Raw genomic sequence first — 22344 nt, 5'->3', positions numbered from 1 at the left:
GATCAATTTTTCATCTCCTTTTGAACCAATGCTAAGTGACACATTCTTATTATTGAATATGACTATAGTCATTGGTTGGTAAGAAACATAAAATAAAATGAAACATAAAATAAGATAAAATAAAGCAACATAAAAATATAAGACAAGATGATTGCTCCTATTCATTACACCCTAGTTGATGAGGACAGGCTCTGCTTTTTTAAAAAAAATGAAGACTTTATGTTTTTTAGGAGTTTTAGGTTCACAGCAAAATTGTAGAGAAGGTACAGAGATTTCCTATCTAGTCCCTGTCGTTATACATGTACAGCCTCCACCTTCATCAATACCCCCACACAGAGTTGCACATTTGTTACAATTGATGATCCTACATTGACTGGGTACATCATAATCACCCAAAGTCCACAATGTAATTATGGTTCACTTTTGGCATTATTCATCCTATAGGTTTAGACAAATATATAATGACCTGTATCCACTATTGTAGTATCATAGAGTTTTTTCACTGCCCTAAAAAGCCTCTGTGCACTACCTATCCATTCTTCTCCTCCTCCTTCCCCATTAAAAAAATAATAATTATAATCTCAGAAGAATCTCAGGTTGTCTTTGTTTCAGACCAAATCAACATTCTAACCAGTGGATCTATTCCACAATCATTCTAGATCCACTGTCTTTCCATGGAAATGCAGCAATTTCCTATCTAACTTGTGTGACTGATGGCAGCAGTATCTTTGACTATCCTCTAGCTCAGCCATGGCGTCTGAAACCAGTGTACTGCCAAGAGGGGAGAGGTTTGGTAAAGAGTTTGCAGCTCACAACCAATTCTCTCATAAGGCCTTGGGGAAAAATTCAGGGAAAAAAAGTTCATATCACATTCTAAATCATTTTGTCAAACGTTAGTTCATGGTGCGTTCAGCTGAGTGAGTCACCAAAATGTTTTGGATCGGGAATTGATGGATGAGGTTGGCGTGTGAAGGTCATGACAGCCGACAGTGACTCCAAAGTAGAAGCATGGATTGGGCATTTGACATTATAAAAGCAAGAACCTAAGTGCCCCAGTCTCTTCTAGGTCTGATAAAATTTAAAGAAATAACAATCTACCAGAAATGTGTCAGAGATTCTAGGCTTTAGTCTCTTAGTAAATGGCAAAGCTTCCTGAACAACAATTTCTCAGGCAGGAGCCCAAACCCCCTCTTTCATCTGGCTGTCCACTGCCATCTTGTCCCTGAATCACTTTCTCTTCCACACCTCCCATCCCATAAACCACCCTTTCCCAGAGGCCCACATAGCTATCCTCCTTCTTTCTGTACTACCTGGTGCATCAGCCCTCTGGGACGTAAGCTCCAGTTTTCTGTTCTGATGGCTTTCCTCAGGAGAATCAGCCCCTTGGCCAGATTCTGAATCTAAAATTAGGTTCTGAATTTTCATACATTATGTATTTATGCTGTTCCAGTACCACTTTCTTTCAACTTCTCCAACAAAATTCTTTCTCTAGGTTTCTCTAGGCCCAGCTTAGTCATCTTTTCTGTAAGGCCTTTCACTTCTCTGCCCAGGTAGAATGAACCTTCCTCTTTTTCCCATAGCTCTTTGTTTCATTATTATAGCAATTTAGGTACATTTAGCAATTTATATCCTCTCCAACACTGTTGTTTCCTGTCTTGTTAATTTTCATCATTCTCACTGGTGTGAGGTGGTATCTCATTGTGATTTTTTTTAAATTTTTTTAAAATTTATTTATGATAGTCACAGAGAGAGAGAGAGGCAGAGACACGGGCAGAGGGAGAAGCAGGCTCGATGCACTGGGAGCCCGACGTGGGATTCGATCCCGGGTCTCCAGGATCGCGCCCTGGGCCAAAGGCAGGCGCCAAACTGCTGCGCCACCCAGGGATCCCCTGTGATTTTGATTTGTATTTCCCTGATGGCAAGTGATGCGGAACATTTTCTCATATGCTTGTTGGCCATGATGTCCTTTTTGGAGAAATTTCTGTTCATGTCTTCTGCCCATTTCATGATTGGATTTTTTGTTTCTTGGGTGTTGAGTTTGATAAGTTCTCTATAGATCTTGGATATAAGTTAGCCCTTTATCTGATATGTCATTTGCAAATATCTTCTCCCATTCTGTAGGTTGTCTTTTAGTTTTGTTGACTGTTTCTTTTGCTGTGCAGAAGATTTTTATCCTGATTAAGTCCCAATAGTTCATTTTTGTTTTTATTTCCCTTGCCTTCATAGTGGTATCTTGCAAGAAGTTACTGTGGCCAAGTTCAAAAAGGTTCTTGCCTATGTTCTCCTCTAGGATTTTGATGTATTCTTTTCTCACATTTAGACTTTTCAACCATTTTGAGTTTATCTTTGTGTATGGTATAAGAGAATGGTCTACTTTCATTCTTTTGCACATGGCTGTCCATTTTTCCAGCACCATTTATTGAAGAGACTGTCCCTTTTCCAGTATATAGTCTTTCCTGCTTAGTCAAATATTAGTTGACCATAGAGTTGAGGGCCCATTTCTGGGTTCTCTAATCTGTTCCATTGATCTATGTATCTGTTTTTGTGCTAGTGCAATACTGTCTTGATTATCACAGCTTTGTAATACAGCTTGAAATACACCATTGTGATGCCCCTGGCATTGGTTTTATTTTTCAATATTCCTCTGGCTATTCAGGGTCTTTTCGGATTCCATCCAAATCTTAAGATTATTTGTTCTAACTCTCTGAAGAAAGTCCATGGTATTTTGATAGGGATTGCATTGAATGCATAAATTGCCCTGAGTAGCATAGACATTTTACAATATTTATTCTTCCAATCCATGAGCATGGAATATTTTTCCATCTCTTTGTGTCTTCCTCAATTTCTTTCAGAAGCGTTCTGTAGTTTTTAGGGTATAGATCCTTTACCTCTTTGGTTAGGTTTATTCCTAGGTATCTTATGCTTTTGGGTGCAATTGTAAATGGGATTCATTCCTTAATTTCTCTTTCTTTAGTCTCATTAGTTATAGAAATGCCACCGATTTCTGTGCATTGATTTTGTATCCTGCCACATTGCTGAATTGCTGTATGAGTTCTAGTGGAGTCTTTTGGTTTTCTATATACAGTATCGTGTCATCCATAAAGAGGGAGAATTTGACTTCTTCTTTGCCAATTTGAATGCCTTTCATTTCATTTTGTTGTCTGATTGCTGAGGCTATGACTTCTAGTAATAATAGTGGTGAAAGTGGACATCCCTGTTGTGTTCCTGATCTTAGAGGAAAGGCTCTCAGTTTTTCCTCATTTAGAATGATATTCTCTGTGCAATTTTCATAAATGGCTTTTAAGATATTGAGGAATGTTCCCTCTATCCCTACATTTTGAAGAGTTTTAATCAGGAATGGATGCTGTATTTTGTCAAATGCTTTCTCCACATCTATTGAGAGGATTATATGGTTCTTGTTTTTTCTGTTATTGGTGTGATCTATCACGTTGATTGTTTTACGAGTGTTAAACCACCCTTGCAACCCGGAAATAAATCCCACTTGGTCTTGGTGAATAATCCTCTTAATGTACTGTTTGATCCTATTGGGTAGTATCTTGGTGAGAATTTTTGCATCCATGTTCATCAGGGACCACCAGACAATTTTAAAATCAATTTTTACTGCTGGAAATAGAGATGCTATTGATTTAGGTTTATTAATTTGTATCTATTTTATTTTAAACTCTCTATTGATTAAAATAGCTTTCAATTGATCCTTTTAGAAACCTATGCCTTCTAAGTTTAGTGATTTTTCTTCTATCCAATGCTACATTAAGAACTATTTAGTTTTGTAAGAGTTGCATTCCCTTACTTCAAGAAGTATAATTATAGTTTTTCTTCTAGGTGGCAAATATTAAGAAGGAGACCCATATTGTGTGGTACAAAGATGAGAGAGAGATATCAGTAGATGAAAAGCATGACTTCAAGGATGGTATATGTACCCTGCTTATAACAGAGGTAAGTAGCTATAAATATGAAATGTAATATATTAGTTCTATTCCCTACATTCTTCTAAAAAAGAGATTGGATTCTGTATTCCTTGTCCCCAGGCATTTTTAATACCTTGCTTCTAGCTGCTCCAAAGATCCCTGCCCTGACATAACCCAAAAAACAAGCCATGGGAACACAAAAGCTTCTCTCACCTTGTGATATGCATAGATTTGTCATCTATCCAACCAGTATTGGGTAGACAACACAACTTTGGCCTCTCTACTACCTCTCTTCATAGATGAGTGAGTGGCAGGGCAATTAAGTAGATTCTTCTCGGTTTGCTCTTCAGCCTCATGATAACTTGTTCCCTAAAAGCACAAAGGCAATCAGACATAGTATTCAATTAAGTACAGGTTTTTATCTACTTTTTATTTAAAAGAACATAGCCTTCAAATATATGTGATCATTAGATTTTAATATGAAGGCAGAGTAAAGGATAAGGACTTTAAGTCTCGAATCAATCACAACCTTAGAGGGTTAAAAATCAGGACTGCCAGCGGGTGAAATGATGATGGACAGGTTCATCTGTGAACTTCTCATCACTCACTTGGCCAGATGTTTGTTTAATGTGTGATCTGACAGTGGCTCTGTAAACCATAGGACCTTAAAAATGCCAACACCATACATACTCTGAGGCTGCTATAAGCTGCAATGTGGTATTTCCATTCTCCCTTAGTTTTCCAAGAAAGATGCTGGGATTTATGAAGTTATTCTGAAAGACGACAGAGGAAAAGATAAGAGCAGACTGAAGCTTGTGGATGAAGGTCAGTCTACCAGCTGCTGGGATGCATTCTGTGTGTTCTTTACCAGACTGTTAAGTGAGGCTTAGGGACAACTAATGTCGTGCAGGGTTTTTGTCCGCAGATTTTGTTTTAATTGAAATTCCAGCAGAGAAAACTACTGTTTTGTTCAAAAATACTTCACTTTTAGTCTTCCTGGAAATCCAAAGTGTAATTTTGATCTTCAGAGAATTTATAGTCCATAGTCCTCAAGGGTTCTGCTTTCATTATAAATCATCATTTTTGTTTCAACCCTATAAAAAATGTTCCAGAATCAAAAACTACTGTGAGGAGTATCTGGCTGGCTCAGTGGGAGGAGCATGGGACTCTTGATCTCAAGGTTGTGATTTTGAACTCCATATTGGGTGTAAAGATTACTTAAAAAAAAAAAAAAAAAGAATTATTTTTTTTTTAAACTACCACGAAAAGCATGTCACCAAATAGTCTGCTCTTAACAGGTGGCAAAAAAGATTTATATATGAAACATGAAACCTCTCAGTTATTAGCAGAGCAAGAAAGCAATTTCCATTTTTCAGAGGCTTCTAAGCACAAATATATCATGATAACAAAGACCTACGTGTGACCACCAAACTTCGAACTGTGTTCTTGAACAAAATCTTTAACAATATTATTAGCAAACAGTCTAACTTTGATTCTACCTTCCTGTTCCTGGTGGAGGCAAGACTAAATGTGCTTACTGGCAAAAAGCATTATCAGGCTGAGAATTATCAGGGAACCTGGACGGTTGATTCATTATGAGCTGATGGCACAGATAAGAATACTTCTGCTTATGTAAACTAAGATTTCTTGGGACTTAAGAAGAGGATCCTAAAGCCAAGAACTTTCCTGGAAATCTCACTATGGCTTTCTCTAGAATGTAAATATGGTGATAGTTACAACAAATTAAAGAGGGAAAAATAAAAATAAGAGCAGGGATCTTTTAAAAGTTGATACAAATTGGGATCCCTGGGTGGCGCAGCGGTTTGGCGCCTGCCTTTGGCCTAGGGCGCGATCCTGGAGACCCAGGATCGAGTCCCACGTCGGGCTCCCGGTGCATGGAGCCTGCTTCTCCCTCTGCCTGTGTCTCTGCCTCTCTCTCTCTCTCTCTCTGTGACTATCATGAATAAATAAATAAAATCTTTAAAAAAAAAAAAAAAGTTGATACAAATTGAGGTATTCCCTCAAAGAGCACTTATTAATTAGTTGTCCAGCAAATTCACCTGTGGCCAATACCCTTCCCCAGGCAAGATAATGTTGAGAGCATGTGCTACTAACAATTTGAGACCTGACCTTAAGTTGAACAGTTTTATGCTAAAGCTCTGTCTATGAATCTCTATCAACAGCCTTTAAAGAACTGATGACCGAAGTATGTAAAACAATAGGTAAGTTAAAATGGTCTCCCCACGACAATGCTTCACTATTCACTATAGTCTTACAGCTGTATGAACTATGCTGGTTTCCTCTTTCAGCTTTGTCTGCTACAGACCTGAAAATCCAGAGCACAGCCGAGGGCATCCGACTGTACTCTTTTGTTACTTACTACGTGGATGATCTAAAAGTTAACTGGTCCCACAAGTAAGTAAATGGGAACTTAACTGCCATGTAGAAATTCTTTCTTCCCTGTGTGCATGTTTTGGGGGTGGCGGATGTGGGCAGGGAGGGAGCAAAAACAATCCCCTGTTCTTCCTCTCAGGTAAGGAGCCTTCTTACTTCCCAGGTCCGATGTTGACAAGTGTAGGACAGATGCACCTCCACCATTCCCTTAGCTTGAGGTTAGCACTTTCCCTCAACATGTATGTGCTGAGGCCAGTGATGGCTTATGTCATCTTTGTGATCTGTGAACTATCATAATCCACATACCTCTCTATAATGGAACTTCCACCTCCAGAAGATTGATCTTGGGCTCTCTGCTTTGCCAGGCACCAGAACCATAGTCTTGTCCTCCCTTTCTTTATATACGACTAATATGAATTAATAGCCATTTGCCAAAGAAACCTAATCCAGTGGAGTGTCTGAGTTTGTTATTGTTATCATTAAGAGCAGATGGCGTAATTGGGCATTAGCATGTCTCTTATCCACCTTTGGAGGGCATTGAGGATTCAAGATTACTTTGGTAATATATATTTGAACTAGACTGAGCCTGCAGATCTGTGCTGTTCCCAGGCTCTTTTGTGGAGTTATAGGTGAACTCAAATTCACCTCTGGGATTCTAGGAGCTGAAGTAGGTTTCTAAGTCAAACCAGTTCCTCTGTTATACCTTTGGCAGTGTCCTTAACCTCTGCCCTTCCTTGAAATTTCCTGAGCTGAAACAGAAGAGCAGCCTGGCATAGAAATCTGATGGGGTACAGCCACTTCAGTCTCTCTTTGGAGACACAGGACATTCATTCCCTAAGTCCTTAGGAGCCCCACTGAGCAGTATGTCACTGTGGCAGCCCTGGGAAGAGGCTCACAACAGTGGTTATTTGTGTCTTCTTAACAGTAGGTGTCTACAATATGCTGGCCATTGCTCCAAGCCCTTCACATGTATGAATTCAGTTAACATTTGCAACTCTAGAAGGCAGGTAATTCTCACTTTAGTGATGAGGAAGCTCTGGCTCAGAGAAGTGACTTGCCCAAGGTCACACAGCTAAGTGAGAGATGGAGGTCTGAGCCCAGGCAGCCTGGCTCCAGAGCTCCCCTTATCATGGCACTACTCTGTTTTCAAGTTGCTTTAAAAGTCTAGATTGAACATTTAACCAGAACTGGGTCCCACAAAATGGTCATTTGTGTTTTCTTTAAAATGACTTTAGTGTGATATAGAACAGTGTTTTTATTCTTATTTATTTCCTGAGTTCTTTAAAAAAAAAAAAAAAAGCAAAACAGAGGGAGGAGGGAGAGAACAAGAGAAATCCCAATTTGAATGCTTAGGGTTTCAGTCCTTTGTTCTATTTCTTTCAGAATACAGTTAGGAAAGTAATTATAAGTTAAAATAGATCAAATTCTAGGAAATTCCTCTGTGACATCTAGAACATTCTAATATATCAGTCTGAAGAATAAAAGAAGATAAATTAACTGAATCATCAAAAAGTTTTATATCATCTTTAAAAGAATTACTTGTTCAAAAAAATTAGAACATTCAGTTTTAAGAGGAAGCTGCTATTAGACTAGCAAGACATAAACCTCTTACACTATTTGGTCTAGTCAGCTGAATGACTATTTTGTGTACCTGTGTGCCTATGAGACATTCAACAATCAAGGACTGATTGTCTTCACTGTCTTTACGTAAGTATGTGGCGTAACAGGAAAAAAACTTGAAATGGATTTTAGTCTTGGCTTTGTTCCTATCTTCCCTTGAATCTGAGGCAAGTCATTTAATTTTCTGAAATCTCAGATTTCTCCCATATGAAATAGGAGCAATAATACCTGTTCTATCTCATAATACTGATGGAGCCAATGAGAGAATAAAAATTTATGGCACTTTGTAAACCATGAAGGGCTTTACAAATGTAGGTATTATTATGCATGCTAGTCAGAGATTAGAGAAGTCAAACAGATTTATTATAACAAAACCAAGGACTGTCCATCTTTCTAACTCTTTAAGACAATATTGCTCAGACTGGAGTCTGAGGGTACAGATGGGTTCCTTTACCCTACATGTTATGGCAGTTTATTTTGTTTTATTTTATTTTTTTTAAGATTTTATTAATTTGAGAAAGAGATAGAGCACGAGCACGGGGAAGGGGCAGGGGCAGAGAGAGAAGCAGATTCCCAGCTGAGTAGGGAAGCCAACTCAAGGCTTGATCCCAGGACCCCAGGATCATGACTGGAGCGGAACTCAGACACTTAACCCAGGCACCCCTCTTAGGGCAGTTTGTGAATATCTTTTAAAGAATGTAGTATATTAAAAAAATGCTGAATGTTTCTTTTTTAGTGGAGATTTTTGCTTTTCAGTTTTTGGTTCATTTAGTTTATTACAACTGCAAACGTAATACATGCTTGTTTTAGAAAATATAATATCATATTACATATTAGAAAGATCTTATAATATCATACATAGTTTTCCTAGCCGTAGTGTATACTTCCAGTGTTTTCTCTATGCATAATTGTTACTATATTTAAGTAGTTTTGTATACTGTTTCTCTTTTTTCCTCATGTTTACAAACTCTTCATAAAGTTTCTTTTAGCTTCATTGAGAGTAGGCCTACCTCTATCCTTCTCTTACTTCATTTATAACTAACATTTCTAGACCATCAGATCACAAAGTCAAGGGTTCCAGTTGCTTTAATTCTCTTGTAAAGAATGCAATGTCTGTGTCTGCTCATGACCTACTGTAGACTTTGGAGAAACTCATGTCCAGAAACAGAGAAGGTGCCTCTTTCATTTTGGCAGAGACTCAGCTTTTCACTTACTCTTGGCCTTACTAGCAAGTACATATTTACATATGCTCTAAATAGCTTTGTAAGCACGTATGTCAGTAGATGTCAGCCACAGATGAACCTCCTTAAATCTGTTTTTAATTAGTTTGTAAAATCTGATTTATAGCCATAGACCATCTGCACAAAGTATGCAGTAATATAATATGTAGTTTGGCCTTTTCACTTTAAAGATTCTCTTAGTCCTACAAATCAACCTAAGCAAAGACAAAGATAATTAATACCACTGAGAAGTATTAGTGTTACAATCTGCTAGGCTCCAGACTGCTGTTGAGAGTTCAATGTACAGACTGTCCGACCCCCCACCCCCACCCAGGGCCTTGGAATCCAAGTTCTGTGATTCAGGACCCATACTTTTTCTGAAGCTGAACATGTTGTTTGAAACCCTATAAAACTCTATGGCCAGACCTTCAAAGAGAGACAGAGTAAAAATCAGCTCTGGATGAAAGCAAATGATAACAATGTTTTCTTTGCTATGAACAGTGGGACTCCTATTAAGTACACAGACAGAGTTAAGAGTGGGGTCACCGGGGAGCAGATCTGGCTGCAAATCAATGAGCCCACTCCGAATGACAAAGGGAAATATATAATGGAACTCTTTGATGGCAAAACTGGACACCAGAAGATGGTGGATCTTTCTGGACAAGGTAAATGAATATTTCACAGATTAGAACTTCCTGTGGAGGAGGAGGCTTTTAAAAAAGAATGAAGGGTGATAAGAGGCCATTACATCTGACTATTGGAAGATGATTGGAAAGTTTAATAAAGCAGTTTAAATTCAGCATGGTGGTAGAAGCAAGAATTCAGTGGGTCTTGGAGTATTGGGGCAAAGTATAGAGACAATAAACTTGAAGATGCTCACAAAGAAGGGCAGGATTTAGTCACGAGTAAGAACAAGTACTGAAAAAGAACTGTTATGGTGATTGAAATTTGAGCATATTTAATAGAGCTTAAGAAATCAATTGGGCTGGAAGGATCGAAGATGTGAGTGAAGGGGAATAACTGATATATCTGTGCTCTGAAGAATGAGCAGGGGTGAAGAATGAGGGCAGGGGTGAAGGCATTGACTTTGGAAAGGAGCGGGGATCCTTTTTCTTCAGAAACCTGGGGGTGGAGGGTCAGTGGGGGGATTGGGGGTGAATATATAGCAATAAGCAAAAATCAATATTGAGGAAAAGAGAAGAAAGTTGGAAAAATTGGGTCCTCGTGGCCTCAGATTTCTTGGTCATTTGCTGAGAGAATGGGAGCATCTGGAGATAGAAGGGAAGAGGAGCAGGAAGTAATGAGAGACGCACATACATACAGATGAGAGGTAATATGCAGCCATCAACCACCACAGGTTAAACAGTTAAGACAGGTGGAAGAGGAGAGGGAGCATGTACAACTGTGATTCTTGCTCTGTCAGCCCCCAGGTCTGGGAAACTACAAGATCAGGATGTTGTGCCCTAAGGCTTTTAATGTGTAGCTTATTTATCACGGTCCCTGCCTCCAGCTCCTGTCTCTATCATTCCCTCTCAAGGCCTTGGGACTATGCCTCGGGGTGTTACTTCCACTGTTCCTGACCAGTTTCTGCCTAACATTCCTCAAGAATATCACGGGCTGACTTTTTCTTCCACTTCTTCATATACTAAAATGTGATCGGAATATTCCAGAACTCTTAGTGTTTTTAATCCTCAGAGAGTAGACTCACAATTAAGAGCACAGCCTTTCAGCAGTCCTGCCTTGAGCTATTTTGGGCTGAGCTCCCCTCACACCCGCACCCCCACCCCACCCCCACCACGCACCCCAGGCAACCCAGCCTCCCACTCATGAGGACTAGAAAGATGGGAGTGGCTGCCTCAGGCCCCACTGTGCCTGAGTCATACGCTGCACTAACAGGGGATTTCTTCTGCAGTCCATCTGACATTTTGAAACACAACTGAAAACCAGAAACAGGAAGAGGGTGGATAGATTTAAACCTTAAAAAAAAAATTTTCTTTGACTCGCTGGCCCACCCAAGCAGATTGGGTCAGCAGTGCCCAACTCTTCTCAGTGTAGTGTGGGCAAAAGGAAGAGTATTGAATGCTTAGCCTGGCTAAGCCTGACTGGTCTACCTCCAGAGACTTGAAGGCCAACTTTTTATGCTTATTTTTCCCATCTGTAAAAGGAGGGGGATTGGCCTAGTGTTATGTAAATACTTTCTAGACATAAAATAATTATGATTCCCAGACCACATAGAAGCTTAAAGAGGAGCTAAGAGAGATTTCAAGATAAAGCTGCCTTTTAGCCTGAAGCATTCAAAGTGGCTTGTTCTTACAGGTTCAGGGAGGAATAAAGATTTTAGAACTCTGTAGCTCTCCTGTCCTTGTCTCCCTGTCTTTTATCTGGGCTTCTGCCCACCTTATAAACATTGCTTCAGGCAGACACTGGCAACAGGCTATGAGCGTAGTAGCTCCTTGCCCTTTAACACAGATAGACCAGACTTCGCAGCAGGGAGACATTTACTGTTCAGCTAGGAGGCTGTGGTGCCGTTTGGGATCATTTAATAAGAGAAAAGCCTTTTTGATGTTCAGGATGCTTATCACACAATCACTTTTATTACCACTTTATTTTTGGCACAGCTAATCTTTGCCTTTCTGTTTGAAAGGAAGGTCTCTCACTGAATTGGGAGCTTCTAAAATCCACTACTTCACCTTTTCTACCCAGAAAGTGTTGGCTTCTCTTATTAAATCCGTCAGGTTGCAGAGTAAATGGGCAGGCAGTCTTATTCGAAGTCAGTTTAGTTATGTCCATACCACACTGACCTCAGGCTATGAATTTTTAATCCACTCCTGTATGTCATCAATTCTGCGTGAGAACATTCTAACTTCTTTTTTTTTTTTCTCTCTCTCTCTCTTCTAGCATACGATGAAGCCTTTGCTGAATTCCAGAGATTAAAGTAAGTCGCTTGCCATTTGTGTGCACCGATTTCTCTGGAACGTTGTGTGCTGCTCCCCCACCTAACAGAGAGGGTCTTGCATTTTAGCAAATGCCTAAAAACAGCACTTCCCACTGCTTTTTGAGCAGCCCAATATCTCTGAGGCAATGCAATGCAGTCAAGGTTCACTACTTTGAAGTCACACTAAAACAAAATTCTTCTTTGTTTGCGTGTTTGTTCGTTTCTCTCAACCACAGACAAGCTGCCATTGCTGAGAAAAGTAAGTAAACCCCCTTCCCATGTATTCCTGGAACAGTCTCAAAACATAACTTTTATTTATTTTTTTTTTATTGTGACTGCAGGGGGTGGAAGTTTTTTTCCCCTTTTCTTTCATTCTTTTTTTTTTTTTTTTTGAATCTTAGGTGTTCTACATATGTTTTCTTTTACTCTCTGGAGTAAGAATGTCTGTGAAAAAAAGGTCTCAGGTTACATTCTAAGAATGTCACTTGAGCCAACCACTGGGAGTCCTGAGAAATCTCTGGGCACAAGTTACACAATAAGTTTTTAATCACTTGGGGCAGGCACAATCTATCAGTAAAGAATATCTATATATTAAAGAAGAAATAAGAAACATCATAAACTTGACATCAGGTAAATCACTCTAACCAGTTGCCCAACAGACACTTCTGCATTTTCCTAAGAGCCCCTGTAGGATAAAAGATTCCAAATAAGGCCTTCTTGAATACTTCACAGTCTGAATGAGCAAACACCAAACTGTCAAGTCTGTGTACCCAGAAATGTGTACACTACTAACTTCTGTCAACTGTTTGCCTCATACATGGAGATTTCTAGAACTCAGTCTCTTAAGATTCTGAGAGTTATGAACTAATTATCATAATCATTCAGGTTCTCTCTGAGCCTGTGAGGCAGAATTGGAGAATTGTTGAGGGTTAAAACTATAGCGTCAGTCCAGAGCTGGAGTGGAAGGGAACCAGGATGGGGAATGAGAGGTGAAGTCATCTGCCAGCCTTCAGTAGCTCCTGGTCACCTGGAACTTTTCATCTTTGACTCGCACTGCTTTCTTCTCTCCTTCCTACTCTTAGCCTCTCCCCACTCTTGTGCTGGGTTTGTGAGCTGTGAGGCAGCTGCTATTGGCCAATGGGGCAGATGCCAGCACCAGGGCATGTGGGGAGAGCGCAGCAAGAGAGGGGAGCGCTTCTTGTTGGTACCAAGTGTGCCCCTCCCGCTCCTGTATGCACAAGCTAAGCCAGTGTCCATAGTGATGGCCACTCCCCATTCTCCAACTCTGGTGGACAAGGAGCCCTGACCCTCCCTCCAATTCATGAATTGTTTCTGAAATGTCTGCATCAAAGCAGTTTAAAGCTTGGAAGAGACTTTAGTGCTGTTTTTGCCCCATGTGTTTAACCTTTTGTAAGCCAAGAGATGCTTAATTCAAAAAATGTCTTTCAAGCAGATCCAAAATATAAAATAGGTAAAAGCCATGTTAGCTTAATTGAAGGTGGAATGGGCTCCCTGATTCAGTGCCCCTCTTCAGCCCTGGGCCCTCCTCCCAGGGTCCCCAGAGGAATCCCATGGATGCTATGGAGCAGAGCTGGGTAACTTCATGTCCACAGATGTAATGCAACCCTCCCCCCATGGGGATCAGGAGTCTGGGGTCCACACAGTGAGGTGATTTGCCTGATGTCACACATCCAGATGATGAATTGAGCTTCCAAATGGTGCAAGGTACAATGGAATTAGCAGGAGAAAGCAGTCAAGATTCAAGCTTGTTCAAAGCTTTAGTCTAACTTAGTGGAGAAGGGAGTTGTAGAAATAGGGATCTAGAGTCACACATTAATTGAAGTAGGCCTAAAGGTGAGAGGGTGATGGCCACTGCATCAGTGTCAGACAAATGTCCCTTTGAGCAGATTACAGAAAGTCGTCATTCCCTGGGGCTGAGTCAGTCACTTCCAGAGCATGGGGCTTGGTGGGGGCAGAGGAGCAAGAGATAAGCTCTGGATTTCAGCACCCTTCCCCCCATACCTTATCCCTTCAGCTGGGGGCCTCTGTACTCATGGCCAAAGATATAGTAGCCCTCCATAACCCTATACGCCAAGAACTACCAGGAGACAAAAAAAGGGAAGCTCTCTAGGAAAGGCCTCAAAGGAAGCCCACATCTTCACAAGTCTCCAGATATCATGGTGTACAGCCTCCAATTATGCAAATTTTTTTTTAATCATAGGGAAGCCTATAAGAGAGGCCAAGCAGACTTGGAGGCTGTCCATAGAGATCTGTTCTGCCTCCTTGAACAAAGCCCCACTGAGCTACAGAAGGGCCACAGCTGAAAATAGCCATGAAAATTACAGAGCAAGTCTTAATACCACAAAGCCATCTCAAGCTGATAATTTAGGTATAGGTAGAGGCACCCATGCCCACAAATTATCTGTACGGGGAAGGATCCAAAATTACTGAATTCTTTTCTAACTTTGCATATTAAAAACAGGTATAAAATAATTGTAAGGAAAAGGAAACTAAATTGGAAAGTTGTTCCCTGGGGGGCTTCTTTGTGAGTGTGATTACTGGTACTCCTCATTTCAGTGATTAACCAGAAACACCTATTCTTGCAGATCGTGCCCGAGTGGTGGGTGGTCTCCCAGATGTGGTCACCATCCAGGAAGGCAAGGTAAGCATGGAGCACCCCTGTCCCTGCTTCTTCCACACCAGCAATGGGTTTTGGTGCCCAGACTTTGTTCTGTCTAAGAGAACTCCCACAATCTTCATCTTAAGCCATTGCTGCTTAGGCTTGACTTCAAAATAGCCAAATACAAGATTCAAAATAAAATCCTTTTTCCAGTCATCTCAGTGTTTGTAGGCTAAGCATCAGGATTCAAGCTCACCTATGGGGGCACATGTTGACCACTTAGTCTCTTTCTAGAGATACCCTTCCATATTATAAGAAGCAAAACATATTCAATCACAACTATATGACAAATGTGGTTGAAGAAAGATGTGACCTCTTTCCCTATGAAGGAAAAAATCCTGCTCCATGAATTTCTATAGGCTCTGTTTCAGTTGAAAACTGATTTCTTTTTTTTTTCAAGATTTTATTTATTTATTATAAATAAAATTGAGAGAGAGAGAGAGCACAGAGGGGGAGGAGGCAGAAGGACTCCCCACTGAGCAGGGAGCCCAATGTGAGACTCCATCCCAGGACCCCAGGATCACCACCTGAGCCAAAGGCAGATGTTCAACCACCGAGCCACCCAGGCACCTCTGATTTCTTTCCGTTTAACTTTAAACTTGTATTTCTTGGCTCCACAATAATCTCTCTGAAAAGCAATGAACATAATTTCTAACCTGGATTCACTTTCTTCATCCCTCTGTTTCATTAAAACAAATTCAGTAAGCCAGCCATAGTAGAGGCGTACTTGTTTAAAACGAAACCTTTTCCCAGTGAAGACATATGATAGGTAGACTAGGGTTAAAAGAAAGCATGTGGAAAGGCTTTAGTGAGAGGCAGGTTTCATCCAGCTACATTTCTTCACAGGTGGAATATAAGACCACAGCTAACTTTAAGTTCAACCATTGGCAGGACTGCTTTTGTCTCTAGACTCCATTTTTCATATTCCTCACTTAATGGAGAAAAAAGAAAAACAAAAGTTTTAGGTATATGTAGAGGCACTTGGTATAAATTTGTTCACTTGGATAAATTTGATGACAATGGCTTGATTATTTTTCTTGCTGAAATGTATTTGTAGAATAATGTAGTAAGAGATGCTACTTAACCATGGAAGGAAAACAGATTTCCTAATCTCCAAATTTTAAATAATACTCTTAAAGAAGAGGTAATAAGTGATAAGACCTTTTAGAGGGCTATTTAGGAGAATAGCCTTTCCCCTATATATTGTAAATTATATATTCCCTTATAATTTCTGGATTATGGTAAGAAAAAAATGCAAAAATGGAATCTCAAACGTGAAGTAAATTCAACATTGTTGGCCATAGAAGAAATGCAAGTTAAAACCACAATGAAATATCATAACATCTATCAGAATTGCTAAAATTAAAAGAGTGACAACAACAGATGCTGATAAGGATGTGGAGAAACAGAATCATTTGTATGTTGCTGCTAGAAATATAAGGCAAGATTATACAGCCACTCAGGAAAACAGTTTGGCAATTTCTCAAAAAAGAAAACATGTATTTACCATATAACCCAGTAGTTGTACTCTTGGGCGTTTATCATAAAGTAATTAAAATTTATGTTCACATAAAAACCTATATACAAACGTTCAACAGCAGCTTTATTCATAATAGTTGCATGCTGGAAGCAGCCCAGATGACCTTTATAGGCGCGCGCGCGTGTGCACACACACACACACACACACACACACACACACACAGGAACCATAAAGAGGGACAAACTATTGTTCCCTGAAGTAACTTGGATGAATCTGCAAGGTATTATGCCAAATAGAAAAGGCAACTTCAAAAGGTTACATGTCATAGGGCTATTTTTTTTATTTTTTTTTAAAGATTTATTTATTTATTTATTTATGATAGACAGAGAGAGAGAGAGAGAGAGAGAGAGAGAGAGGCAGAGACACAGGAGGAGGGAGAAGCAGACTCCATGCTGGGAGCCCGAAGCGGGACTCGATCCCGGGACTCCAGGATCGATAGGATGCTATTTATATAATGCTTTGGAAATTACAAAATTTTATTTATTTATTTATTTATTTATTTATTTATTTATTTATTGCTTGTTAATAGTGCCTTTATTTCTCTTCAGTAGTTGAATTTAAAGGGAGATAAACCAGTAAGGTCATCAGTAGGTCAAGGTTGGAGATTAAAGGTGTTACCAGAAACTGATTTCTTATTCTTTATTTTGATGATAATCTCGTAAAGAGGCTCAAGGAGCGGCCTTAGGCGGCCTCTTTAGCAGCTTTTCTCTCTGCCAGCATCCACTGCTTCTGTTTAGCCAGGCACTTCCTGGCAGAATAATGGGCTCCCAGGTCGTGATAGTGGTCCCGGCAGGCCTTGGCCCCCTGGGTGAACTGCTCCAGCTCCTTGGCACAGTTCTGCCTGTAGCTCTCACCTTCCCGCTGCTGACAGGCCTTCAGCCTCTCCTAGATAATGTTGATGATTTCTTGATCCACTTTATAGTCTCTTCTCTATTGCATTTCTGCTTCAAACATGCACAAGACATCCTTTTCCTGGCACCCCGTGATGTCTGGCACATGGCAGAACTCCCGGTGGTAGTAGTAATACCTGTTCTTTGCATGCTGCCGATCTATAAACTCTCTCACTAGGGTCACCGGCCGGTCCACGAGGAGGTTGAAGGCCTTCGTCAAATAGGTTATGGGGTTGGGCACCGAGGTCTGCGGCGAGGGCGCCGGCGTGCGGCGCGGGAACCCGGGGTACATGTCCTTGTCCCAGCTGTCCGGCATGGCGGCGGCGGTGGTGCCTGGAGGGGACAGTCCACTCTCGGAGGCGCGACCCCAGCCTCCGCCTGGGTCCCACGGCCTAGTTCGCCCGCCGCCGGAAATTACAAAATTTTAGAAATGGAAAATGGATTGGTGATTCCCAGAAGTTAGAAATGAGGTTGGGATGTTGGGGGTAGGGGGTGGGAGTGGGCGTGGGTACAAAGGGCAACATGAGAGATCCTTGTGAGGGCAATAAATGTTCTTCATCTTGGCGGAGGGGGTGTATACATGTACCTAGACCAGTGATAGAATTGAATAGAACCGCACACACACAAATACCAATGAGTGCAAGCCAGACTGGGGAAATCTTGAGTGGGAACAGGGGATTGCATCACTGTCAGTGTACTGGTTGTGTTATTATACTATGGTTTTGTAAAATGTTACTATTGGGGGGAAACTGGGTAAGAGCACACAGTCTGTCTATTGTTTTTTATGACTGTTCATGAATCTACAATTATCCATGAATTTTTCAACCAAGAAGTATGGTAAAGTAAAATTATAGGTCTAAGCATTGATCTTTTAAAATAAGAGGGTTTCAGCATTGATGGTAATATAATAAAATATCAGGAAATAGGAATACATTTTGGTAGGGCACCTTAGCAACTGCAACAGACTGGGTGGGGTTTGGGGGGAAATAAAACGAGGGAGATGGAACCTGAAAATTAGTCCCATTATCTGAAACAGCTGTTACGGTTCTGCTGCCGGGCTCTGTGAGGCAGACTAAATGCAAAGTGAGCAGGTGGTGATTATGGCAATGAGATTTCTCTACTGAGACAGAATCCAAATGCCACACAAGAGCAAAGGCATCTATGTGTTTACAAAAGCAAGAGTGCAGATGGGAACTGGAAACAAACTCCTTTGTGTGGCTCTGATGAGAAGCCTTCCCAAAGCCAGAAAGCTGAGATCCTACAGAAACCTACTCAGGATTGAAGTTAAATAGTAATTCATGCAGGTGCAGACACCACATAACTCCACCCGTCATTCCAGGAGGGAGTTATATTTATCCTCCTTCAGGTCCTGCCAAACCACCAGACTCTTGAAGTTGGATCAATGTACCTGATATATTTCCTTCTCTGTCATAAAACGTGTCTTACAGGCGCTTAATCTCACCTGCATCGTTTGGGGCGACCCAACTCCAGAGGTTTCCTGGTTGAAGAATGAGAAGCCCTTGGTCCCAGATGACCACTGCAGTGTCAAGTTCGAGGCTGGCAAGACTGCCTACTTCACCATCAATGGGGTGAGCACGGCCGACTCTGGCAAATATGGGCTGGTTGTGAAGAACAAATACGGCTCAGAGATCAGCGACTTCACTATCAGTGTGTTCATCCCAGAGGAGGAGGCAAGAAAGGCCACTGAGCAGTCCCAGAAAGGCAACAAGAAGTCCAAGTGACCAGAGACCACCCAGAGGGTGTGCAAGGGCAAGGGGAGCTGGGCTGAGCTGCCTTATGTTATTTGTGTGCAAATGGTTTGAGCTTATGTATAAGGAAGTCTTCATGCTTTCTACTCCCTATTTTTGTGCTGGCTCAGGGGAAAATTGTAAAATCTTTTATTCATATAAAAAACCATCAACTAACAACATTTTAATAGTTTTTCTTTATCTACAAATTCCGTGTTAAGAAAATACCATTTGTAGCACAAATATTAGGAAACAGTTTTAAGGAGAAGACCAGAATAAAGTCAGAGGGACATTGAATGATGGTCAGAGAGCAGATGTATGTGTTGTGAACCAGCGTTTGGACTCGGCTAGACTTTTCTCAGTAAATTCTCATGGGTTGCAATCACACTTCAGCATCCTGTCAAGATGGGGACAAATTGTTAAGCCACCTGGTATGTTTTGTGTGTTGTTAATGATAATGACGTGCACTTCTGTTGACGGTCTTGTGATTTGGAGCCTCCTCAGTATTAATAAACAGTCCTCACACCTCTCCTCTTTCCCATCAGTGTTTTTCTCATTCTTCCTGCTTGGCTGCTCAGTTGGGTGGTCTCTGCTGCATCCTTCCCATCACCTCTATAGCACATCTTCTAATTTAAATTCCTTTTGGTTAAAGCAGTACTTATATAGCATGATCAGATGAGTCACCCAAGGTCAATTGAGGTTCAGGGGTGTGAAATTGCTCTGTCACTGTACATCTGGTGGCTTACTGTACAATCAAGTCAATTCCATTGTTAAGATACCCAAAGTAATTGCATGTAATGTGTCAATTAGGGATAATAAGATGGTGTGGGAGTCTACTGCCAGAATTGGTGACAAAGGACATGCAGCTAAGGAAAAAAGAACCCTGATTCTGAGTTCAGAGAACTGTCTGCTTGGAAGACTGCCCCTCTTTTCAGGGCTTACTGACAGGCAGCATTCTGCTTTAGGAAATTTGGTTCTTCCCCAGCCTCTACCCCACAACCGCTACCACCACCATTGCTTACATGCACCACACACACAAACAGAAACATTCACACTTGTACTCACTCACAAACCACTGGAGGAAAATTATGATGAAAAGAGGTTTCCCCTCTCCATCCTCCTACCAAAGGTCAGGGATGGGCGACAGACTCCCTCATAAGTTTGGAGATCCACCTACACATCCTCTCCTTTGCAAAGTTCAAGACTAGAAATTGCCTCTCATCTGATTGTTGCTGATTCCCTTGTGCAGCCAAGTGGCCCCTGCTGTTGCCATGACATTGAACACCAGGCAGCAGAGAGACGCTCTTCTCTTACTAATAAGTGTGGCAAGTTGATGCACTTCTCAAGGGTCAAAGGAACCCTGCCAAGGCAGCTGACTTTGAGCAGTCTAAAGCTTTTCCTTCTTCAGCAAGGGGGCTCTCTGGACAAGAGGACTAAAGGAAGGTGGACACCAGCAGGGGAGCCAAAGAGAGGGTAAAGGAGGAAAGCAGGAGCAGCTCTGCATGTCAAGGAGCTGTGCAGGTGAGAGGCCCCCAAGACCCCCCTTAGAATCCCAAAAGCACCCCTCTTAAGAACCAGCAGCAAAGTCACCAGAGTTGGGGGAAGGGAAGAAGGGAGGTGTGTGTGTGAGCAGAATCTGCTAACCAAGCCCCCGGTTCCACACCACTGGAACCCAGACCAGAGAGAAAATGAGAAGGGCTTTGAATCCAATGAAAACACAATTTTAAAACACTGTGTCCCAAGTTCTGAAATTGTATGAAAACTTATAAAATCAAAGTGCATTACTAATATCCCTGCCATCCAGTCCAGAGAGACTTGATAGAATAAAGTGGCAGTGAGGGAAAAAAAATATCTTTCATACTCATAGCTCTATAAGCTGAGACTCCTCAATAAAATGGTTATAAGAATTATTTCAGGAGTGCCTGGGTGGCTCAGTCAGTTAAGTGTCTCACTCTTGATTTTAGTTCAGGTCATGATCTCAGGGTTATATCAGGCTCTGTGCTGGGTGTGAGGCCTGCTTAAAATTCTCTCTCTCTCTTTCTAAAAAAAAAAAAGAATTATTTCAGGCACTAACAACCAAACTAACTCAACTACATTATGATTTGATGGCTTACATAAAAAGCTGCTGTTTCTACAGGGGGAAATAGAACAAAAGTATAGATGTATCAATTTAATGATGCTGAAAGTCTTTCTAACTCATGAGAATTCATGAATCTGTGACCTGCTAAATGTGGGCTACTGGTACACAGAGGATCATACTAGAGCTCAAAAAAGACTATTCAGTTTTGTTTTATAAAATTAATATTCTGTCTATTAAAGTAATAAATTTAAAAATCTAGATCTTCCTAAATCCTTGAGGGTTAGCTTTAAAATCTTATTTTTCTTTTCTTTCTTTTTTTTTTAAAGATTTCTTTATTTATTTATTTATGATAGACATAGAGAGAGAGAGAGGCAGAGACACAGGAGGAGGGAGAAGCAGGCTCCATGCACCGGGAGCCTGATATGGAACTCGATCCCGGGACTCCAGGATCACGCCCAGGCCAAGGCAGGCGCTAAACTGCTGAGCCACCCAGGGATCCCCAAATCTTAGTTTTCTATTTAAAAATCTAGCCATTGGAAAGATTTAAGGGTGCTTTAATAGTATAACTAAATTCCCTTTAACTCACTAAATTGTATTTATAAATTAATATATTTGCTTTCCATTTTAGGTACTACTATCATCTGACTTAACAAACAAAAAATTTCTGAATACTAAAATAACTTTAATTACATATGAAACTAAGTATAAAGATATGGAAACTTTTGAGTTCTCTTAAACGTTCTCATTTTGTATATAAATTCAGTAAGTCTTCAACATTAAATCACAATCAGTTAAACATTGTAAATGAAAATCATAAAGCTGAGCTATTAGTAGGATATATTATCTAAAACATCACAAGTACCTAAAAATCAAATATGCACAGATGTCGTAATGCGAACGTATTCATTCTACCTAGATAAAGCCCTACTGGCCTGGGGCCAGAGTTACTACCCACATCAGAACAAGAGACATGGCTCAGATTGTTGAAGATGGGCAGCTGTACACCCAGATCCTGCACAAAGCTGGGGTACGCAAAGGGTAGCTTAGTCAAAAAAATTGGGAATGGTAAAAATATCACCAACTGACAGGGAGAAGCTATACGGAAGCTTGCCATCTGCCTGGGGGTGGTTCTGGGTAGAAAAACAAAGTTAATGGATTCCTCAAGCCCGTACTGCATGCTTGTGGGGTTCAAATTTGCAGCACCACATGGTGTAGGAATCTCAAGCCAAGAGTTCCCATAAAAATGGCCAATGTCTGTGGCTCTGGAGAAGCAAATGTGAAACTACACTACAAGGGACTTCTGTGTCT

At 40.8% G+C, this 22344-nt stretch overlaps 2 protein-coding genes across 7 annotated transcripts in view; one reads left to right on the top strand and one right to left on the bottom strand.

The window, feature by feature from the left end:
- The window catches only part of MYOM1 (myomesin 1), a 139266-nt gene extending 119781 nt beyond the window's left edge, over positions 1-19485 (top strand). For 5 of the 6 annotated variants that reach the window (XM_049111829.1, XM_035718630.2, XM_025429388.3 and 2 more), the window contains 9 exons: positions 3844-3957; positions 4667-4754; positions 6113-6151; positions 6239-6344; positions 9665-9828; positions 12062-12098; positions 12335-12357; positions 14705-14760; positions 18657-19485. In XM_049111829.1, coding sequence (XP_048967786.1) covers positions 3844-3957; positions 4667-4754; positions 6113-6151; positions 6239-6344; positions 9665-9828; positions 12062-12098; positions 12335-12357; positions 14705-14760; positions 18657-18950 — 921 coding nt within the window. In that variant the 3' untranslated portion in view covers positions 18951-19485. Of the gene's footprint in view, positions 1-3843; positions 3958-4666; positions 4755-6112; positions 6152-6238; positions 6345-9664; positions 9829-12061; positions 12099-12334; positions 12358-14686; positions 14761-18656 lie in introns of all 6 variants that reach the window. The other variant, XM_049111831.1, reaches the window with a different exon arrangement.
- Positions 16645-17624, bottom strand: LOC112648012 (NADH dehydrogenase [ubiquinone] 1 beta subcomplex subunit 10-like). Its single transcript, XM_049111847.1, has one exon. It carries the CDS (start codon positions 17522-17524, stop codon positions 17249-17251), a length of 276 nt encoding a protein of 91 aa, XP_048967804.1. The 5' UTR covers positions 17525-17624; the 3' UTR covers positions 16645-17248.
- Positions 19486-22344: the final 2859 nt, after the last annotated feature.

The sequence above is a fragment of the Canis lupus genome, chromosome 7, assembly GCF_003254725.2.
Source record: "Canis lupus dingo isolate Sandy chromosome 7, ASM325472v2, whole genome shotgun sequence".
Lineage (NCBI taxonomy): Eukaryota > Metazoa > Chordata > Mammalia > Carnivora > Canidae > Canis > Canis lupus.
The sequence above is the reverse complement of the archived record's forward strand: the minus strand, read 5'-3'. Positions and strand labels throughout refer to the sequence as shown.

Excerpts from the sequence above, each read along its gene's own strand:
- LOC112648012 (XM_049111847.1), bottom strand. The coding sequence starts at position 17,524 with ATGCCGGACAGCTGGGACAAGGACATGTACCCCGGGTTCCCGCGCCGC.